Source organism: Oncorhynchus keta, unplaced genomic scaffold (genome assembly GCF_023373465.1).
Source record: "Oncorhynchus keta strain PuntledgeMale-10-30-2019 unplaced genomic scaffold, Oket_V2 Un_contig_19136_pilon_pilon, whole genome shotgun sequence".
Classification (NCBI taxonomy): Eukaryota; Metazoa; Chordata; class Actinopteri; order Salmoniformes; family Salmonidae; genus Oncorhynchus; species Oncorhynchus keta.
In genome coordinates this window covers 21,933-45,074 of record NW_026281299.1, presented here as the reverse complement: position 1 = coordinate 45,074, position 23,142 = coordinate 21,933, and the positions used below count along the sequence as shown (strand labels likewise).

The window sequence follows — 23,142 nt, the reverse complement described above, 5'->3', positions numbered from 1 at the left end:
GACTGAATGGTCAATCATGTTGTGTCATTTTGGAGTCTCTTTTCTCATTGGAAGTAAAAATGGAAGCAGCACTGAACATAAATCTAATCACGACATGTAAAGTGTTAGTGCCGTGTTCCATGAGACTATAATGTAAAGTGTTAGTGCCGTGTTCCATGAGACTATAATGTAAAGTGTTAGTGCCGTGTTCCATGAGACTATAATGTAAAGTGTTAGTGCCGTGTTCCATGAGACTATAATGTAAAGTGTTAGTGCCGTGTTCCATGAGACTATAATGTAAAGTGTTAGTGCCGTGTTCCATGAGACTATAACGTAAAGTGTTAGTGCCGTGTTCCATGAGACTATAATGTAAAGTGTTAGTGCCGTGTTCCATGAGACTATAATGTAAAGTGTTAGTGCCGTGTTCCATGAGACTATAATGTAAAGTGTTAGTGCCGTGTTCCATGAGACTATAATGTAAAGTGTTAGTGCCGTGTTCCATGAGACTATAATGTAAAGTGTTAGTGCCGTGTTCCATGAGACTATAATGTAAAGTGTTAGTGCCGTGTTCCATGAGACTATAATGTAAAGTGTTAGTGCCGTGTTCCATGAGACTATAATGTAAAGTGTTAGTGCCGTGTTCCATGAGACTATAATGTAAAGTGTTAGTGCCGTGTTCCATGAGACTATAATGTAAAGTGTTAGTGCCGTGTTCCATGAGACTATAACGTAAAGTGTTAGTGCCGTGTTCCATGAGACTATAATGTAAAGTGTTAGTGCCGTGTTCCATGAGACTATAACGTAAAGTGTTAGTGCCGTGTTCCATGAGACTATAATGTAAAGTGTTAGTGCCGTGTTCCATGAGACTATAATGTAAAGTGTTAGTGCCGTGTTCCATGAGACTATAATGTAAAGTGTTAGTGCCATGTTCCATGAGACTATAACGTAAAGTGTTAGTGCCGTGTTCCATGAGACTATAATGTAAAGTGTTAGTGCCGTGTTCCATGAGACTATAATGTAAAGTGTTAGTGCCGTGTTCCATGAGACTATAACGTAAAGTGTTAGTGCCGTGTTCCATGAGACTATAATGTAAAGTGTTAGTGCCGTGTTCCATGAGACTATAATGTAAAGTGTTAGTGCCGTGTTCCATGAGACTATAATGTAAAGTGTTAGTGCCGTGTTCCATGAGACTATAACGTAAAGTGTTAGTGCCGTGTTCCATGAGACTATAACGTAAAGTGTTAGTGCCGTGTTCCATGAGACTATAATGTAAAGTGTTAGTGCCGTGTTCCATGAGACTATAACGTAAAGTGTTAGTGCCGTGTTCCATGAGACTATATGTATGTAAAGTGTTAAAGTGTGTGCCGTGTTCCATGAGACTATAACGTAAAGTGTTAGTGCCGTGTTCCATGAGACTATAATGTAAAGTGTTAGTGCCGTGTTCCATGAGACTATCATGTAAAGTGTTAGTGCCGTGTTCCATGAGACTATAATGTAAAGTGTTAGTGCCGTGTTCCATGAGACTATAACGTAAAGTGTTAGTGCCGTGTTCCATGAGACTATAACGTAAAGTGTTAGTGCCGTGTTCCATGAGACTATAACGTAAAGTGTTAGTGCCGTGTTCCATGAGACTATAATAAGAGGCCGGTGAGATTTTCCATACGCACAAAAGAAAAAGCTTATTTCTCTCAAATTTGTTTACATCCTTGTTAGTGAGCATTCCCTCTTTTGCCAAGATAATCCATCAACCTGACAGGTGTGGCATTTCAAGAATCTGATTTAACAGCATGATCATTACACAGGTGCACCTTGTGCTGGGCCACTCTAAAATTAGCAGTTTTGCCACATCAACACAATGTCACAAGTTTTGAGGGAGCGTGCAATTGTCATGTTGACGGCAGGAATGTCCACCAGAGCTGTTACCAGAGAATTGAATGTTCATTTCTCTATGATAAGCCACCTTCAATGTTGTTTTAGAGAATTTGGCCTCGCAACCTCAAACCACATCTTTGGCGGCAGGTGGGTGAGTGGTTTGTTGATGTCAACGTTGTGAACAGAATGCCCTATGGTGGCGGTGGGGTTATGGTATGGTGTTATTATGGTATGGTGTTATTATGGTATGTTATTATGGTTTGGTGTTATTATGTTATTATGGTATGGTGTTATTATGTTATTATGGTATGGTGTTATTATGGTATTATGGTATGGTGTTATTATGGTATGGTGTTATTATGGTATTATGGTATGGTTTATTATGTTATTATGGTATGGTGTTATTATGGTATGGTGTTATTATGGTATGGTGTTATTATGTTATTATGGTATGGTGTTATTATGGTATTATGGTATGGTGTTATTATGGTATTATGGTATGGTGTTATGGGCAGGCATAAGCTACGGACAACTGACACAATTGCATTTTATCGATGGCAATTTAAATGCACAAAAATACTGTAACGAGATCATGAGGTCCATTGTTAGGCTTCTTTTTTTTTAAAGGTATCTGTGACCAATAGATGCACATCTGTATTCCCAGTCATGTGAAATTCATAGATTAGGACCTAATTCATTTATATCAATTGACTGAAACTGTTGCATTTTACGTTTATATTTTTGTTTAGTATAAATAACGTTCACTTCCAGCCATGAGACTATAATGTAAAGTGTCCCGTTGCCATGAAGAGGGGACAGTGGACGGTCCTCGCCTTGCTGTGTTCCTAGACTATAATGTAAAGCTGTTAGCTCCGTGGTGATGGCACCATACTGCAATGCTGCATTCAACTGCACCGGTGAAACATTAACTGTTAGTAGCTACCGTATAGCTGTGCTCCGTGGTGATGGCACCATGTAAGTGCTGCATTCAACTGCACCGGTGAAACATTAACTGTTAAGTGCTACCGTTAGCTGTGCTCCGTGTGGTGATGGCACCATAATGTAAAGTGCTGCATTCAACTGCACCGTGAAACATTAACTGTTAGTAGCTATAATTAGCTGTGCTCTGTGGTGATGGCACCATACTGCGATGCTGCATTCAACTGCACGGTGAAACATTAACTGTTAGTAGCTGTTCCGTTAGCTGTGCTCGTGGTGATGGCACCATAATGCGATGCTGCATTCAACTGCACCGGTGAAACATTAACTGTTAGTAGCTACCGTTAGCTGTGCTCCGTGGTGATGGCACCATACTGCGTTATGCTGCATTCAACTGCACTATAACGTGAAACATTAACTGTTAGTAGCTACCGTTAGCTGTGCTCGTGGTGATGGCACCATACTGCGTGCTGCATTCAACTGCACCGGTGAAACATTAACTGTTAGTAGCTACCGTTAGCTGTGCTCATGGTGATGGCACCATACTGCGATGCTGCATTCAACTGCACCGGTGAAACATTAACTGTTAGTAGCTACCGTTAGCTGTGCTCCGTGGTGATGGCACCATACTGCGTGCTGCATTCAACTGCACAGATGAAACATTAACTGTTAGTAGCTACCGTTAGCTGTGCTCCGTGGTGATGGCACCATACTGCGATGCTGCATTCAACTGCACCGGTGAAACATTAACTGTTAGTAGCTACCGTTAGCTGTGCTCCGTGGTGATGGCACCATACTGCGTGCTGCATTCAACTGCACCGGTGAAACATTAACTGTTAGTAGCTACCGTTAGCTGTGCTCCGTGGTGATGGCACCATACTGCGATGCTGCATTCAACTGCACCGGTGAAACATTAACTGTTAGTAGCTACCGTTAGCTGTGCTCCGTGGTGATGGCACCATACTGCGATGCTGCATTCAACTGCACCGGTGAAACATTAACTGTTAGTAGCTACCGTTAGCTGTGCTCCGTGGTGATGGCACCATACTGCGATGCTGCATTCAACTGCACCGGTGAAACATTAACTGTTAGTAGCTACCGTTAGCTGTGCTCCGTGGTGATGGCACCATACTGCGATGCTGCATTCAACTGCACCGGTGAAACATTAACTGTTAGTAGCTACCGTTAGCTGTGCTCCGTGGTGATGGCACCATACTGCGATGCTGCATTCAACTGCACCGGTGAAACATTAACTGTTAGTAGCTACCGTTAGCTGTGCTCCGTGGTGATGGCACCATACTGCGATGCTGCATTCAACTGCACCGGTGAAACATTAACTGTTAGTAGCTACCGTTAGCTGTGCTCCGTGGTGATGGCACCATACTGCGATGCTGCATTCAACTGCACCGGTGAAACATTAACTGTTAGTAGCTACCGTTAGCTGTGCTCCGTGGTGATGGCACCATACTGCGATGCTGCATTCAACTGCACCGGTGAAACATTAACTGTTAGTAGCTACCGTTAGCTGTGCTCCGTGGTGATGGCACCATACTGCGATGCTGCATTCAACTGCACCGGTGAAACATTAACTGTTAGTAGCTACCGTTAGCTGTGCTCCGTGGTGATGGCACCATACTGCGATGCTGCATTCAACTGCACCGGTGAAACATTAACTGTTAGTAGCTACCGTTAGCTGTGCTCCGTGGTGATGGCACCATACTGCGATGCTGCATTCAACTGCACCGGTGAAACATTAACTGTTAGTAGCTACCGTTAGCTGTGCTCCGTGGTGATGGCACCATACTGCGATGCTGCATTCAACTGCACCGGTGAAACATTAACTGTTAGTAGCTACCGTTAGCTGTGCTCCGTGGTGATGGCACCATACTGCGATGCTGCATTCAACTGCACCGGTGAAACATTAACTGTTAGTAGCTACCGTTAGCTGTGCTCCGTGGTGATGGCACCATACTGCGATGCTGCATTCAACTGCACCGGTGAAACATTGCAAAAAAAAAAAAATAATAATAATAAATTCCGTTTAAGTGTCACAGCAACCCGTAGCTAAGTTTTTTTGTTATTTGGAATTATTAAATACTTTTGATTAGGGTTGCTGGGGCTCCGTGGTGATGCACATCTGCAAGCATTGCAGCAAAGGACAGATTCTAGGAAATGTATCTCTTTTTGTTTTAATATGTTAAAAGGCTGTATACTGAATCCTGCATTCACATGCACCGGGAAACATTAAAAGGTTATGTTTTCTAATAAATCAGTTTGGACCAGTTATTTGAACCATTCACTGTTATAACAAACATAATAGGCTATGATAAATATTATAATATATAATATGGCAAATTAGTTGTTTTTATCAATATGTCATACTGTCTGCTGATTGACATCGTGCCTTAAAAACATCTCGGTGACAGGGGGGCGGGGCACCATTGAGTAGCATTCAACTGATGAATAACATTACTGTTACATTTACATTTAAGTCATTTCCGTGGTGAGGCACTCTTATCCAGAGCTGACTTACAAATGTTAGTGCATACACCTTATGACAACCAGTGGAACAGCCACTTGCATCTAAATCTTGTTGGGGGGGTGAAAGGATTACTTACCCTACTTACCTATCCTAGTATTCCTTGAAGGGTGGGGTTTCAGGTGTCTCCGGAAGGTGGTGATTGTACTCCGCTGTCCTGGCGTCGTGGTGATTTGTTCCACCATTGGGGGCCAGAGCTGCGAACAGTTTTGACTGGGCTGGCGGGAACTGCTTCCTCAGTGGTAGGGAGGCGAGCAGGCCAGAGGTGGATGAACGCAGTGCCCTTGTTTGGGTGTAGGGCCTGATCAGAGCCTGGAGGTACTGAGGTTAGCTGTGCTCCGTGGTGATGGCACCATGGTCTTGTGCGGATGCATTCAACTGGAAGCCAGTGGAGAGACGGAGGAGCTGGGTGACGTGAGAGCTGTGCTCCGGTTGAACCCAGACGGCTGCATTCAACTGCGGCGTTCTGGATGAGTTGTAGGGTTTAATGGCTCCGTGGTGGAGCCCAGCCAACTGCGAGCTGCAGTAATCAAGACGGGAGATGACAACATTAACCTGTTAGTAGCTTCCTGTGTAGCTGTGCTCTGCGGATGGTGATGGCACCATACAGCGAACATTCACACCGCCTTGATGTTAGTTGAGAGCGTCAGGGTGTTGGCACCAGGATGCGATGCGCATTCAAGGTTCTTAGCGCTCTGGGAGGACACAATGGAGTTGTCAACCGCGATGGCGAGATCATGGACCAGTCCTTCCCCCGGGAGGAAGAGGCTCCGTCTTGCTGAGGTTCAGCTTGAGGTGGTGATCCGTCATCCACACTGATATGTCTGCCAGACATGCAGAGATGCACCATTCTGCCACCTGGTCATCAGAAGGGGAAAGGAAAGATTAATTGTGTGTCGTCTGCTGTAGCAATGATAGGAGAGACCATGTGAGGTTATGACAGAGCCAAGTGACTTGGTGTATAGCGAGAATAAGAGAGGGCCTAGAACAGAGCCCTGGGGGACACCAGTGGTGAGATGCGCGTGGTGAGGTGAACAGATTCTCGCCACGCCACCTGGTAGGAGCTCCTGTCAGGTAGGACGCAATCCAAGCGTGCATTCAACTGCGCCGGTGAGATGCCCAACTCGGAGAGGGTGGAGAGGAGGATCTGATGGTTCACAGTATCGAAGGCAGCCGATAGGTCTAGAAGGATGAGAGCAGAGGAGAGAGAGTTAGCTTTAGCAGTGCGGAGCGCTCCGTGAATGACTAGTCTTGAAACCTGACTGATTTGGATCAAGAAGGTCATTCTGAGAGAGATAGCGGTAGAGCTGGCCAAGGACGGCACGCTCAAGAGTTTTGGAGAGAAAAGAAAGAAGGGATACTGGTCTGTAGTTGTTGACATCGGAGGGATCGAGTGTAGGTTTTTCAGAAGGGTGCAACTCTCGCTCTTGAAGACGGGAGGGACGTAGCCAGCGGTCAGGGATGAGTTGATGAGCGAGGTGAGGTAAGGGAGAAGGTCTCCGGAAATGGTCTGGAGAAGGAGGGGATAGGGTCAAGCGGGCAGGTTGTTGTTATTTGGCCGTCACAAGACGTTTTCATCTGGAGAGAGAGGGAGAAAGAGGTCAGAGCATAGGGTAGGGCAGTGTAGCAGAACCAGCGGTGTCGTTTGACTTAGCAAACGAGGATCGGATGTCATCGACCTTCTTTTCAAAATGGTTGACGAAGTCATCTGCAGAGAGGGAGGAGGGAGGGGGAGAGGATTCAGGAGGGGGAGGAGAAGGTGGCAAAGAGCTTCCTAGGGTTAGAGGCAGATGCTTGGAATTTAGAATGGTAGAAAGTGGCTTTAGCAGCAGAGACAGAGGAGGAAAATGTAGAGAGGAGGGAGTGAAAGGATGCCAGGTCCGCAGGGAGGCGAGTTTCCTCCATTTCCGCTCGGTGCCCGGTGCCCAGAGTAAACTGCCTGCTACTCTGTCCCGGATGCTAATATATGCATATTATTAGTAGTATTGGATAGAAAACACTCTGAAGTTTCTAAAACTGTTTGAATGATGTCTGTGAGTATAACAAAACGCACATGGCAGGTGAAACCCTGAGAAAAATCCAATCAGGAAGTGGGAAATCTGAGGCTTGTATTTTTTTAATTTTTTTAACTCAGCCTCTATTGCAGATACATTATTGGTTATATTATTATTATTGGATATTGGTTATATTGTGGTCACGACAGAGTTTTGTTCCAATGCTTTTCTACAGACAATGGAATTCTCTGTTTGGAACATTATTGAACATTTATGATAAAAACATCCTAAAGATTGATTCTATACTTAGTTTGAAATGTTTCTACGACCTGTAATATAACTTTTTGAGCTTTTCGTCTGACGTTCGGCTGGACCTGAATGAGCGTTTGGATTTGTGTACTAAATGCCCTAACAAAAGAAGCTATTTGGACATAAATTATGGACATTATCGAACAAATCAAACATTTATGGTGGAACTGTGATTCCCAGGAGTGCATTCTGATGAAGATCATCAAAGGTAAGTGAATATTTATAATATGAATAATATACTATAATAATATATATGTAACAATAATAATATTTATAACGCTATTTCTGACTAATGTTGACTACCCAATATGGCGGATATCTTTTTGGCTGATTTGTTGTCTGAACGCTGTACTCAGATTATTGCATGGTTTGCTTTTTCCGTAAAGTTTGTTTGAAATCTGACACAGCGGTTGCATTAAGGAGAAGTATATCTCTAATTCCATGTATAACACTTACATTTTTATCAACATTTATGATGAGAATTTCTGTGAGTTGATGTGACTCTCTGCACAATCACCGCATGTTTTAGAACTACTGAACGTAACGTGCCAATGTAAAATTAGATTTTTAAAAAAGCACTTTAGTGAACAAAACGTACATGTATTGTGTAACATTGTGTAACATGAAGTCCTATGAGTGTCATCTGATGAAGATCATCAAAGGTTAGTGATACATTTGTATATCTATTTGTGCTTTTTGTGACGCCTCTTTTGCTGGAAGAATGGCTGGGGTTTTCTGTGACTAGGTGGTGACCTAACATAATCGTTTGTGGTGCTTTCGCTGTAAAGCATTTTTGAAATCAGACACTGTGGCTGGATTAACAATAATTGTATCTTTAAAATGGTGTAAAATACTTGTATGCTTGAGGAATTTTAATTATGAGATTTCTGTTGTTTTGAATTTGGCGCCCTGCACTTTCACTGGCTGTTGGTGAGGTGGGACGCTCCCGTCCCACATGTCTCAGAGAGGTTAAAGCCACACTGTAAGATCAGCAGTGGGCCAACAATGCAAATGTAAACAATGGAACAAATGCATCACATCCAAATATCACTTGATTATCTGTAGTGCTGGAGGAATGACACACCCAGATAAACACACACAAAGAGTTTAAAAAAAGGACAATTTAAAACTAGGAACCTGATCTCCTTTATATTCAAACTGACATACTCCATATTCAATTCATGTTTTCTAATAAAAACAAACAAATATATGTTTGAGTATACCCTGTACCATTTAATTTCATCTGGTAAAGACAGGTAAACACATTGTCAGTCAACAATATAAGACAACAGGAGCACTGTGTATGTTCTCTGATGAATTTTAAGTTAATGTGAAGTGAAATATCAATATACCCGCTAGGAGAAGAAATTAAGTCAATGTGATGTGACATAACAATTTACAAACTAGGGTGAAGGCTTCTTCCCTCCTGAGTGGATTCTCACGTGACTTTTAAGTGACCGCGATGAGGAATAGGTCTTTCCACAGTCTGAGCATTGGTGAGGCTTTTCTCCCGTGTGGATTCTCCCGTGACTTTTAAGTGACCGCGATGAGGAATAGGTCTTTCCACAGTCTGAGCATTGGTAAGGCTTTTCTCCAGTGTGGATTCTCTCATGCACTTTCATGTGTGCTAACTGGGTAAAACTTTTTCCACACTGGGAGCACCGATGAGGCTTATCTCCTGTGTGTGTCCTCTCATGTCTTTTTAGGTTCCCTAACTCTGTAAAACCCTTCCCACACTGGGAGCAGTGGAAAGGCTTTTCTCCTGAGTGTATTCTTTTATGTTTTTTCAGGTTCCCTGACCGTGTAAAACTCCTTTCACACTGGGAGCAGTGGAAAGTCTTATCACCTGTGTGTATCCTCTCATGTCTTTTCAAGCTTGCTAACAAGGAAAAACTATTTTCACACTGGGAGCATTGGAAAAGTGCATCTCTTGTGTGGATCCTCTCATGTCTTTTCAGGCTTGCTAACAAGGAAAAACTCTTTCCACACAGAGAGCATTGGTAAGGCTTCTCCCCTGTGCATTCTCTCATGTGCTTTCAGGTGCCCTAACTCTGCAGAACTCTTTCCACACTGGGAACATTGGTAAGGCTTCTCTCCTGTGTGCAATGTCCTATGCACTTTCAGGTCCCTTAACCGGGTAAAACTCTTTCCACAGTGGAAGCAGTGGTGTCGTCTTGCTGGTTTGGACGTCTCTGGTTCCTCTGAATCTGGTCTTTCTCCTGCGAAAAGACAGAGTATTTATTTAAGTAGAGAGAGACCTGAATGAAACCTCCATGTGACAAAACTGACTTCCTTTGAAGTTTAATCCAAATCAGAGCCAGGTTTCCAATCATTTAATAATTTTAACAATTATTTGTTTTTAAAAACAACTGTAGAACATGGTGCTTGCACTGCCACAGGCCTGCTTCTATGTGTAATCAGGTCAGGTAGCCTACAGGCCTACTTCTATGTGTAATCAGGCCAGGTAGCCTAGAGGCCTACTTCTATGTGTAATCAGGTCAGGTAGCCTAGAGGCCTACTTCTATGTGTAATCAGGCCAGGTAGCCTAGAGGCCTACTTCTATGTGTAATCAGGTCAGGTAGCCTAGAGGCCTACTTCTATGTGTAATCAGGTCAGGTAGCCTAGAGGCCTACTTCTATGTGTAATCAGGCCAGGTAGCCTAGAGGCCTACTTCTATGTGTAATCAGGCCAGGTAGCCTACAGGCCTACTTCTATGTGTAATCAGGCCAGGTAGCCTAGAGGCCTACTTCTATGTGTAATCAGGTCAGGTAACCTAGAGGCCTACTTCTATGTGTAATCAGGTCAGGTAGCCTACAGGCCTACTTCTATATGTAATCAGGCCAGGTAGCCTAGAGGCCTACTTCTATGTGTAATCAGGTCAGGTAGCCTAGAGGCCTACTTCTATGTGTAATCAGGCCAGGTAGCCTAGAGGCCTACTTCTATGTGTAATCAGGTCAGGTAGCCTACTTCTATGTGTAATCAGGCCAGGTAGCCTACTTCTATGTGTAATCAGGCCAGGTACCTACAGGCCTTCTATGTGTAATCAGGCCAGGTAGCTCTACAGGCAACTAGCTACAGGAATCAGGTAGCCTAGAGGCCTACTTCTATGTGTAATCAGGTCAGGTAGCCTAGTGTAGGCCTACTTCTATGTGTAATCAGGCCAGGTAGCCTAGAGGCCTACTTCTATGTGTAATCAGGTCAGGTAGCCTACTTCTATGTGTAATCAGGCCAGGTAGCCTACTTCTATGTGTAATCAGGCCAGGTAGCCTACTACTCTATGTGTAATCAGGCCAGGTAGCCTACTTCTATGTGTAATCAAGGGTAGCCTACTTCTATGTGTAATCAGGCCAGGTAGCCTAGAGGCCTACTTCTATGTGTAATCAGGTCAGGTAGCCTACTTCTATGTGTAATCAGGCCAGGTAGCCTAGAGGCCTACTTCTATGTGTAATCAGGCCAGGTAGCCTAGAGGCCTACTTCTATGTGTAATCAGGTCAGGTAGCCTAGAGGCCTACTTCTATGTGTAATCAGGCCAGGTAGCCTACTTCTATGTGTAATCAGGCCAGGTAGCCTACTTCTATGTGTAATCAGGCCAGGTAGCCTACTTCTATGTGTAATCAGGCCAGGTAGCCTACTTCTATGTGTAATCAGGCCAGGTAGCCTACTTCTATGTGTAATCAGGCCAGGTAGCCTACTTCTATGTGTAATCAGGCCAGGTAGCCAGGTAGCCTACTTCTATGTGTAATCAGGCCAGGTAGCCTAGTGTAATCAGGCCTAGCTTCTATGTGTAATCAGGTCAGGTAGCCTAGAGGCCTACTTCTATGTGTAATCAGGCCAGGTAGCCTAGAGGCCTACTTCTATGTGTAATCAGGTCAGGTAGCCTAGAGGCCTACTTCTATGTGTAATCAGGTCAGGTAGCCTAGAGGCCTACTTCTATGTGTAATCAGGCCAGGTAGCCTAGAGGCCTACTTCTATGTGTAATCAGGCCAGGTAGCCTACTTCTATGTGTAATCAGGCCAGGTAGCCTACTTCTATGTGTAATCAGGCCAGGTAGCCTACTTCTATGTGTAATCAGGCCAGGTAGCCTACTTCTATGTGTAATCAGGCCAGGTAGCCTACTTCTATGTGTAATCAGGCCAGGTAGCCTACTTCTATGTGTAATCAGGCCAGGTAGCCTACTTCTATGTGTAATCAGGCCAGGTAGCCTACTTCTATGTGTAATCAGGCCAGGTAGCCTAGAGGCTTCTATGTGTAATCAGGCCAGGTAGCCTGCCTACTTCTATGTGTAATCAGGCCAGGTAGCCTAGAGGCCTACTTCTATGTGTAATCAGGTCAGGTAGCCTAGAGGCCTACTTCTATGTGTAATCAGGCCAGGTAGCCTAGAGGCCTACTTCTATGTGTAATCAGGTCAGGTAGCCTAGAGGCCTACTTCTATGTGTAATCAGGCCAGGTAGCCTAGAGGACTACTTCTATGTGTAATCAGGCCAGGTAGCCTACTTCTATGTGTAATCAGGTCAGGTAGCCTAGAGGCCTACTTCTATGTGTAATCAGGTCAGGTAGCCTAGAGGCCTACTTCTATGTGTAATCAGGCCAGGTAGCCTACAGGCCTACTTCATGTGTAATCAGGCCAGGTAGCCTACTTCTATGTGTAATCATGCCAGGTAGCCTACTTCTATGTGTAATCAGGCCAGGTAGCCTACTTCTATGTGTAATCAGGCCAGGTAGCCTACTTCTATGTGTAATCAGGCCAGGTAGCCTACTTCTATGTGTAATCAGGCCAGGTAGCCTGCTTCTATGTGTAATCAGGTCAGGTAGCCTAGAGGCCTACTTCTATGTGTAATCAGGTCAGGTAGCCTAGAGGCCTACTTCTATGTGTAATCAGGTCAGGTAGCCTAGAGGCCTACTTCTATGTGTAATCAGGTCAGGTAGCCTAGAGGCCTACTTCTATGTGTAATCAGGCCAGGTAGCCTAGAGGCCTACTTCTATGTGTAATCAGGCCAGGTAGCCTACTTCTATGTGTAATCAGGACAGGTAGCCTAGAGGCCTACTTCTATGTGTAATCAGGTCAGGTAGCCTAGAGGCCTACTTCTATGTGTAATCAGGCCAGGTAGCCTACAGGCCTACTTCATGTGTAATCAGGCCAGGTAGCCTACTTCTATGTGTAATCAGGCCAGGTAGCCTAGAGGCCTACTTCATGTGTAATCAGGCCAGGTAGCCTACTTCTATGTGTAATCAGGCCAGGTAGCCTAGAGGCCTACTTCTATGTGTAATCAGGTCAGGTCAGGTAGCCTAGAGGCCTACTTCTATGTGTAATCAGGTCAGGTAGCCTAGAGGCCTACTTCTATGTGAAATCAGGCCAGGTAGCCTAGAGGCCTACTTCTATGTGTAATCAGGCCAGGTAGCCTACTTCTATGTGTAATCAGGTCAGGTAGCCTAGAGGCCTACTTCTATGCGTAATCAGGCCAGGTAGCCTACTTCTATGTGTAATCAGGTCAGGTAGCCTACAGGCCTACTTCTATGTGTAATCAGGTCAGGTAGCCTAGAGGCCTACTTCTATGTGAAATCAGGTCAGGTAGCCTAAAGGCCTACTTCTATGTGTAATCAGGCCAGGTAGCCTAGAGGCCTACTTCTATGTGTAATCAGGTCAGGTAGCCTAGAGGCCTACTTCTATGTGAAATCAGGCCAGGTAGCCTAGAGGCCTACTTCTATGTATAATTAGGTGAGTGTCTTTACGCAAGATCTCTAGATTGACAGGAGCGCTTCAAAAAAAACTCGTAAAGGCAATGAAATAAACACTAACTAGCCCAGACAGTGCTCTCGGCAACCAACGTGTCCATGACAACGGTAAGACTGTAGTGACATAGTGACATACAGAAATGACCGTAAACCAAACTAACATTGTATACTAGAAATGATGGTAATTAACGGTAAATGTACTACTGGTGATACTAGCGTGACATTAATACCATGCAGTCAGTCTCTCTTGGCTGAGAGTTGAGGAGAGACTGACTGCATCACTTCTTCTTTTTATAAGAAACATGAATGTGTTGAAAATCCCAAATTGTTTGCATAGTCAATTTACACACAGCTCTGACACACACACTTATCCCACCAGACATGCCACCAGGGGTCTTTTCACAGGCCCCAAAATCAAGAACAAATTCAAGAAAATGTACAATGGACTAATCCATTGTAGAGGCCTGTCTGAGTGGACTAATCCATTGTAGAGGCCTGTCTGAGTGGACTAATCCATTATAGAGGCCTGTCTGAGTGGACTAATCCATTGTAAAGGCCTGTCTGAGTGGACTAATCCATTGTAGAGGCCTGTCTGAGTGGACTAATCCATTGTAGAGGCCTGTCTGAGTGGACTAATCCATTGTAGAGGCCTGTCTGAGTGGACTAATCCATTGTAGAGGCCTGTCTGATGGACTAATCCATTGTAAAGGCCTGTCTGAGTGGACTAATCCATTGTAGAGGCCTGTCTGAGTGGACTAATCCATTAATCCATTGTAGAGGCCTGTCTGAGTGGACTAATCCATTGTAGAGGCCTGTCTGAGTGGACTAATCCATTGTAGAGGCCTGTCTGAGTGGACTAATCCATTATAGAGGCCTGTCTGAGTGGACTAATCCATTGTAGAGGCCTGTCTGAGTGGACTAATCCATTATAGAGGCCTGTCTGAGTGGACTATTGTATGTCTGAGTGGATAATCATTATAGAGGCCTGTCTGAGTGGATCTAATCCATTATAGAGGCCTGTCTGAGTGGACTAATCCATTATAGACCTGTCTGAATAATCCATTATAGAGGCCTGTCTGAGTGGATCAATCCATTATAGAGGCCTGACCCCATTTAGTCGTCTGGTCAATTGTTTGGTCGAAAGACTGTTGGACGACCGAGATTATTTTAGTCAAGCAGTGGCAAGTATATATATGGCACATGAGACACCTGGCTCGGTATCCAACCGTAAGGCGCTACAGAGGGTAGTGCGTAGGGCCCAGTACATCACCGGCGCCAAGCTTCCTGCCATCCAGGAACTATATACCAGGCGGTATCAGAGGAAGGCCCAAAACATTGTCAAAGACTCCAGTCACCCAAGTCATAGACTGTTCTCTCTGCTACCGCACGGCAAGCTGTACCAAAACGCCAGGTCAATGTCCGAAGGGCTCCTTGGCAGCTTCCACCCACAGGCCATAAGACTGCTGAACAATCAATCAAATGGAAACCCAGACTAGTAGAAAAAGTAGGAAGGAAGCGCTACTAAGGTACACAATAGTACATTTTGGTAGATAAAAGGTGCTCTTTGGTAAAAGGGGTAAATTGGTCATCAAAAAAGAAAGGAGGACCAAGGCGCTCTTCATGTAATCGATTAAAATGCCTTTTTATGGCATGTTCAATAGAAATAAAGTTTTAAAAATCTGACGCGTTTCGGCTGCATGGCCTTCGTCAGGGAGTACAAAGAAATAAACCCAGACTATTTACATTGACACCACCCCCTACCTACATGTACATTTACACTGCTGGTGCTCACTGTTTGTCTATGCATGGTCACTTTACCCCTACCTACATGTAGAAATTGCCTGGACTGGCCTCCGCACATTGACTCGATGCCGGTGCCTCGTTAGTTATTATATATATATTTTTACCCCATTTTCTCCGCAATTTCGTGGTTTCCAATTGGTAGTTACAGTGTTGTCTCAGCGTTGCTACTCCCATACCGCCCCGGAGAGGTGAAACAACCAAGCCGCACCGCTTCTTGACACAATGCCCACTTAACCCGGGAAGCACCAACGTGTCGGGAGGAAACACTGTGCACCTGGCTACCGTGTCAGCGTGCACTGCGCCAAGACTGTCACAGGAGTCGCTAGTGCGCGATGTGACCAGGACATCCCTGCCAGACAAAACCTCCCCTAACCTGGACAACACTGGGCCAATTATGCGCCGCCCCAGGGGTCTCCCGGTCGCCTGGACTCGAATCCAGAATCTCTATCGTTATTGTTATTTTATTGTGTTACTTAGAAACATTTTTTTTTTTACAATTGTTTATTTTCTAAATATTTTCTGAACTCTTTTTCTTTTACTTCATTGTTTGTTAAGGGCTTGTCAGGAAGCATTTCACGGTAAGATCTACCTTTTGGGAATCGGCACATGTGACTAATAATATTTGATTTGATTCCGTCTGTGTTGTTTGCTGTTAAAGAAAATAAACAGCGAGTAGCAGAAGTGGAAAAACAAGGGGGGGAGGTCGAAGTTTGGTGTAAGTTTGTGGTAGGCTATATACAATTAATTATATATTTATACAATTAATTTAAAAGTAAAAAATGCATGTCCCTTTAACAAGTCCTACAGTACTGAACAATACAAGTGTAGAACTCCAGTAGAATTGCCCCTTTAAAACCACACATTAGTTTAACAAGGGTAGTTTATGCCCCTGTTTTTAATCCAATACTCACTGGCGTTAATCAGATCGTCTGTCTCCTCCTCCTCTCCTTCCTCGTCTTTTATTGAGAGAGCCCCCTCCTCCTCGTCCTCTCTAAAAGGTTCTTCCTCTTCCTCCTTTTTGATTCTTAAAGATTCTACCCCCTCTTCCACGCTGATATCCTCATCTTCCTCCTTTTTAATTCTGAAAGCTTCTACTTCCTCTTCTTCCACTGTGACAGCCTGTATCCCCTCTTCCTCTTTCACTCCTAAAGTGTCTTTCTCTTCTTTAACTGTAACATCCTCCTCTTTCAATGTGAGAACCTCCTCTTCCCGTTTCATTCCACAAGGTTCTTTCTCTTTTTTAAATGATATAGTATTCTCTTCCTCCTGCTTAAATCTAAACACGTCTTCATCTCCTTTCACTGCAATATCCTCATGTTCTTCTTTCACGACAAAGTTCAGCCCCAGAGATTCTTTCTCCGCGCAACAGACCTCTTCTTCTTTAGCAGGGGTGGAGTAGCAAAGTGAGCTCATGGTCAGGGCATGTCAGCTAGCGACTGGCCTAGTGCTTGGCTCAGAAATAACCTTAACCTTATTTGCCAATGTAACAAGTAAATTATGTTCATTTAACCAGTAGATACTCAAACAGAATTGTGTTTAAAACACTGAGATGAATATATATACAAACAATGACAAAATAAGCGTCAATATTACGTTTTGTGTTGTCGAGCGAGAAAGTTGAGTCAGGAACCGTGTTGTTATTGAAGCGCCCTTTCCCGTCCACTAGATTATACGTCACGGCGAGAGGCACAATCTGAAAGACTCACCTCGCCATCTGCTGACCGGAGTGGGTAACGCAGTTTAGAAAAATATTCACGACAATTGTTTATTCTGTCGTAAGTCATTGCAAAACAACCAGAGCTCATGTTTTCTCTTACTTCTTAGCAGTACTTTACTCTATGCAATTAAATTGTTTATTTTATTTGTAATGTAATATTATCTTATGTTGTTGTTGTCTATATCAGTTTTGTAAACTGTCATGTATTTTTATGTTTGTGCATTTAAAAAAACGCATTTTCCAAGTTTGCCCCTTTAACAATTCCTATAGTACTGAGCAACACATTAGTTCAACAAGTGCTGAGTTTGTGCCCCTGTTTTTATGAGACAACTAACTGGTGTTAATCTTCCTCTCCTCCTGCTCCTCTTACACTCCCAAAATATATTTCCCCTTCTCTTTCATTGAGATGTCCTCCTCTTCCTCTTCAAAAGGTTCTTCCTCTTCTTTCACTACAACATCCTCCTCTTCTTCTTTCACTACAACATCCTCCTCTTCTTTCAATGTGATATCTTCTTCCTCCTTTTTCATTCGGAAAGCATCTCCTCTTCCTCGTCCACTGTAACACCCTCTATCTCCTCGTCCTCGTCCTCGTCCTCTTCCACTGTAACACCCTCTATCTCCTCTTCCTTGTCCACTGTAACACCCTCTATCTCCTCTTCCTCGTCCACTGTAACACCCTCTATCTCCTCTTCCTCGTCCACTGTAACACCCTCTATCTCCTCTTCCTCATCCACTGTAACACCCTCTATCTCCTCTTCCTCGTCCACTGTAACACCCTCTATCCCTTCTTCCACTGTAACAGCCTCTATCCCTTCTTCCACTGTAACACCCTCTATCCCTTCTTCCTATTCTACTGTAACACCCTCTATCCCTTCTTCCTCTTCCACTGTAACAGCCTCTATCCCTTCCTCCTCTTCCACAGTAACACCCTCTATCCCTTCTTCCACTGTAACACCCTCTATCCCTTCCTCCACTTCCACTGTAACACCCTCTATCCCTTCTTCCACTATGACACCCTCTATCCCTTCTTCCTCTTCCACTGTAACAGCCTCTATCCCTTCCTCCTCTTCCACTGTAACACCCTCTATCCCTTCTTCCACTGTAACACCCTCCATCCCTTCTTCCTCTTCCTCTGTAACACCCTCTATCCCTTCTTCCTCTTCCACTGTAACACCCTCTATCCCTTCTTCCTCATCCACTGTGACAGCCTATATATCCTCTTCCTCTTCTTTCAATGTGACAGCCTCCTCTTCCTCCTTTTTTTGTTCTGAAAGCTTCCTCTCCTTTCAATATTTGGTAGCGCCTCATTTGAATGTCTGTTTTAGTACAAATATTGTAATACATTACAATAATTCATAGTTATGCTGTAATAGTAACATCTAACTGGTGGTAATTGCTGTCTGTAATTACAGGGGTGTAACAATGAATGTTTGTCACCGTGCTCATTACAATGTTAAAGTTTCCACTAGCATCCCAATGCTAATGTTTCCGCTAGCATCCAATGCTAATGTTAATGTTTCTGCTAGCATCCCAATGCTAATGTTTCCGCTAGCATCCAATGCTAATAATTCATGTTTCTGCTAGCATCCCAATGCTAATGTTTCCACTAGCATCCCAATGCTAATGTTTGTTTCCGCTAGCATCCCAATGCTAATGTTTCCGCTAGCATCCCAATGCTAATGCTAGCATCCCAATGCTAATGTTTCCGCTAGCATCCCAATGCTAATGTTTCCCGCTAGCATCCAATGCTAATGTTAATGTTTCTGCTAGCATCCCAATGCTAATGTTAAAGTTTCCGCTAGCATCCCAATGCTAATGTTTCCGCTAGCATCCCAACGCTAATGTTTCCGCTAGCATCCCAATGCTAATTTTTCCGCTAGCATCCCAATGCTAATGTTTCCGCTAGCATCCCAATGCTAATGTTCCGCTAGCATCCCAATGCTAATGTTTCCGCTAGCATCCCAATGCTAATGTTTCCGCTAGCATCCCAATGCTAATGTTTCCGCTAGCATCCCAATGCTAATGTTAAAGTTTCCGCTAGCATCCCAATGCTAATGTTAATCCCAATGTTTTTCCGCTAGCATCCCAATGCTAATGTTATCAAAACATGGGAGTTTTTGCCGCTAGTGACATCCCAATGCTAATGTTAAATGGCGATTTTTCACAAGCATCCCAACTCTAATGTTTTTCCGCTAGCATCCCAATGACATTCAAAAAATAGAATTCTAATGGAGGACGGAGTTCGCTGGCATCCCAATGCTAATGTTTCCGCTAGCATCCCAATGCTAATGTTTCCGAACCAGGCATCCCAATGCTAATGTTCCGCAAGCATCCCAATGCTAATGTTTCCGCTAGCATCCCAATGCTAATGGGGAACCACTACTTCATCCCAGATGCTAACGTCACCGATTGAAACGCTATTTAGCGTGAACATCCCAATGCTAATGTTTCCCATCCGTTACATCCCAATGCTAATGTTTGCAGTAGCATCCCAATGCTAATGTTAAAGTTTCCGCTAGCATCCCAATGCTAATGTTTCCTTACAAAGTCAGTAATGCATCTTTTTTCGACCAATTGAAATGATCTGATCAAAACATGGGAGTTTTGCCAATATCATCACTATTTATTACTCATAGTGTATTTTCACGTCTTCAAAACGACTGTCACATGGGACAGGAATGATGGAATGGGTCGATTTTTAGCAAAGTAATTGACAGACTCTAGCATGTTTTCATTCCAAGAGAAATAGAATTCTCAAAAAAGCACAACGTGCACCACAGCAGGGACTGGAGGACGGAGTTGGGGAAACGCTGGGCTGAAAATCAAATACCAATATGGGAGCCACTGTGACGGTATAACTTTAGACCGTCCCCTTTAAGCCCATACCCGGGCGCGAACCAGGTGTGTTCCCTCTGCACACATCAATCATATTTAGTCACCCACAAATCATCGTTACCAATCGCACCACAAAATCATGCCGCGGTTCTTGCAGAGCAAGGGGAACTATCATATTTATGTTCAAGGTCTCAGAGCAATCTATCATATTTATGTTCCTACCGATTGAAACGCTATTTATGCGTGAACCACCAGTGAAACAAAGTTCCTAGCCGTTTCCCATCCGTTACACCACAGTGATATCTATCATATTTGTTCAGTACCCAGTGTTTATCCACTAGATGGCGGCCGTGCTCCAACAGTGATAATCATATTTTGTTCCACCTCTGCACGAGTCTCTCAGCAGTTCACTGCAATGTGGGAACTTACAAATGTCAGTTGTCATGCAATGTTTTTCTTCGCTCCAACAGTAATGACAATTCTCCATGCCAACACTTATTATTGGGACTCTTTGCTGTGTGTTCCTAGCTGATATCTATCATATTTATGTTCCTAGCTAATATCATCACTATCACTTATTACTCATAGTGTATTTTCCCTCCTTTGTAAAACCTTTGACTGTTCTACTCTGGGCATACTAATATACACATAATCACTTTTTATGTTCCTAGTCAACAGTCCCTATCGTTTTAGCAGATAACATTGAATCTAGATATTCCGCCGAGTGAAAACGTGCAATACGCAGTTTCTATTTTCTATTTCTATGTGGCCCTTTGATTTAACTAGTCAAGTCAGTTAAGAACCAACTCTTATTTACAATCACGGATATCTATCATATTTATGACTCCAACAGGGATATCATCATGGTGTTCGTCAACAATATACATGGTGGGAAATGATAGATCATATTGTTCCTAGAAATTAAACAATTTATGCCTTTTTCCACGGAAATATGGATATTTATGTTCCTAGCTCCAACAGTGATATCTATCATGGTGAATTTTAGCTCCAACAGTGATATCATCATGTTTATGTTCCTCTCCAGTGATATACATGATATCTATCATGATATATATCATGTGTTCCTATGTTCCTAGCTCCAACAGTGATATCTATCATGTTTATGTTCCTAGTCCAACAGTGATATCCATGTTTATGTTCCTAGCTCCAACAGTGATATCTATCATATTTATGTTCCTAGCTCCAACAGTGATATCTATCATATTTATGTTCCTAGCTCCAACAGTGATATATATCATGTTTATGTTCCTAGCTCCAACAGTGATATCTATCATGCTTTATGTTCCTAGCTCCAACAGTGATATCTATCATGTTTATGTTCCTAGCTCCAACAGTGATATCTATCATGTTTATGTTCCTAGCTCCAACAGTGATATCTATCATGTTTATGTTCCTAGCTCCAACAGTGATATCTATCATGTTTATGTTCCTAGCTCCAACAGTGATATCTATCATGTTTATGTTCCTAGCTCCAACAGTGATATCTATCATGCTGTGTGTTCCTAGCTCCAACAGTGATATCTATCATGTTTATGTTCCTAGCTCCAACAGTGATATCTATCATGTTTATGTTCCTAGCTCCAACAGTGATATTATCTTTATGTTCCTAGCTCCAACAGTGATATCATATCATGTTTGTTTAACAGTGTTCCATATGTTATCATGTTTATGTTCTAGCTCCAACAGTGATATCTATCATGTTTATGTTCCTAGCTCCAACAGTGATATCTAACATGTTTATGTTCCTAGCTCCAACAGTGATATCATGTTTATGTTCCTAGCTCCAACAGTGATATCTATCATGTTATGTTCCTATGTGATATCATGTTTATGTTCCTAGCTCCAACAGTGATATCATGTTTATGTTCCTAGCTCCAACAGTGATATCATGTTTATGTTCCTAGCTCCAACAGTGATATCTATCATGTTTATGTTCCTAGCTCCAACAGTGATATCATGTTTATGTTCATGTTATCATGTTCCTAGCTCCAACAGTGATATCTAACATGTTTATGTTCCTAGCTCCAACAGTGATATCATGTTTATGTTCCTAGCTCCAACAGTGATATCTATCATGTTTATGTTCCTAGCTCCAACAGTGATATCATGTTTATGTTCCTAGCTCCAACAGTGATATCATGTTTATGTTCCTAGCTCCAACAGTGATATCATGTTTATGTTCCTAGCTCCAACAGTGATATCATGTTTATGTTCCTAGCTCCAACAGTGATATCATGTTTATGTTCCTAGCTCCAACAGTGATATCATGTTTATGTTCCTAGCTCCAACAGTGATATCATGTTTATGTTCCTAGCTGTTATCATGTTTATGTTCCTAGCTCCAACAGTGATATCATGTTTATGTTCCTAGCTCCAACAGTGATATCATGTTTATGTTCCTAGCTCCAACAGTGATATCATGTTTATGTTCCTAGCTCCAACAGTGATATCATGTTTATGTTCCTAGCTCCAACAGTGATATCATGTTTATGTTCCTAGCTCCAACAGTGATATCATGTTTATGTTCCTAGCTCAACAGTGATATCATGTTTATGTTCCTAGCTCCAACAGTGATATCATGTTTATGTTCCTAGCTCCAACAGTGATATCATGTTTATGTTCCTAGCTCCAACAGTGATATCATGTTTATGTTCCTAGCTCCAACAGTGATATCATGTTTATGTTCCTAGCTCCAACAGTGATATCATGTTTATGTTCCTAGCTCCAACAGTGATATCATGTTTATGTTCCTAGCTCCAACAGTGATATCATGTTTATGTTCCTAGCTCCAACAGTGATATCATGTTTATGTTCCTAGCTCCAACAGTGATATCATGTTTATGTTCCTAGCTCCAACAGTGATATCATGTTTATGTTCCTAGCTCCAACAGTGATATCTATCATGTTTATGTTCCTAGCTCCAACAGTGATATCATGTTTATGTTCCTAGCTCCAACAGTGATATCATGTTTATGTTCCTAGCTCCAACAGTGATATCATGTTTATGTTCATGTGATATCATGTTTATGTTCCTAGCTCCAACAGTGATATCATGTTTATGTTCCTAGCTCCAACAGTGATATCATGCTGTATGTTCCTAGCTCCAACAGTGATATCATGTTTATGTTCTAGCTCCAACAGTGATATCATGTTTATGTTCCTAGCTCCAACAGTGATATATCATGTTTATGTTCCTAGCTCCAACAGTTATCATGTTTATGTTCCTAGCTCCAACAGTGATATCATGTTTATGTTCCTAGCTCCAACAGTGATATCATGTTTATGTTCCTAGCTCCAACAGTGATATCATGTTGTGTGTTCCTAGCTCCAACAGTGATATCATGTTTATGTTCCTAGCTCCAACAGTGATATCATGTTTATGTTCCTAGCTCCAACAGTGAT

General features: G+C 43.0%; 1 protein-coding gene across 2 annotated transcripts; it reads right to left on the bottom strand.

The window, feature by feature from the left end:
* Positions 1-8,842: 8,842 nt before the first annotated feature.
* On the bottom strand, positions 8,843-16,862 carry LOC127920355 (zinc finger protein 189-like). 2 transcript variants are annotated; one of them, XM_052504423.1, is made up of 2 exons: positions 16,080-16,862; positions 8,843-9,851 (listed from the first exon to the last, which is right to left on the bottom strand). In XM_052504423.1, the coding sequence occupies exons 1-2, from the start codon at positions 16,579-16,581 to the stop codon at positions 9,577-9,579; spliced, it is 777 nt and encodes a 258-aa protein (XP_052360383.1). In that variant the 5' UTR covers positions 16,582-16,862; the 3' UTR covers positions 8,843-9,576. The 2 variants fall into 2 exon arrangements, with proteins under 2 accessions (XP_052360383.1, XP_052360384.1); XM_052504424.1 differs by having other exon boundaries at positions 16,076-16,860.
* Between the last annotated feature and the right edge of the window lie 6,280 nt (positions 16,863-23,142).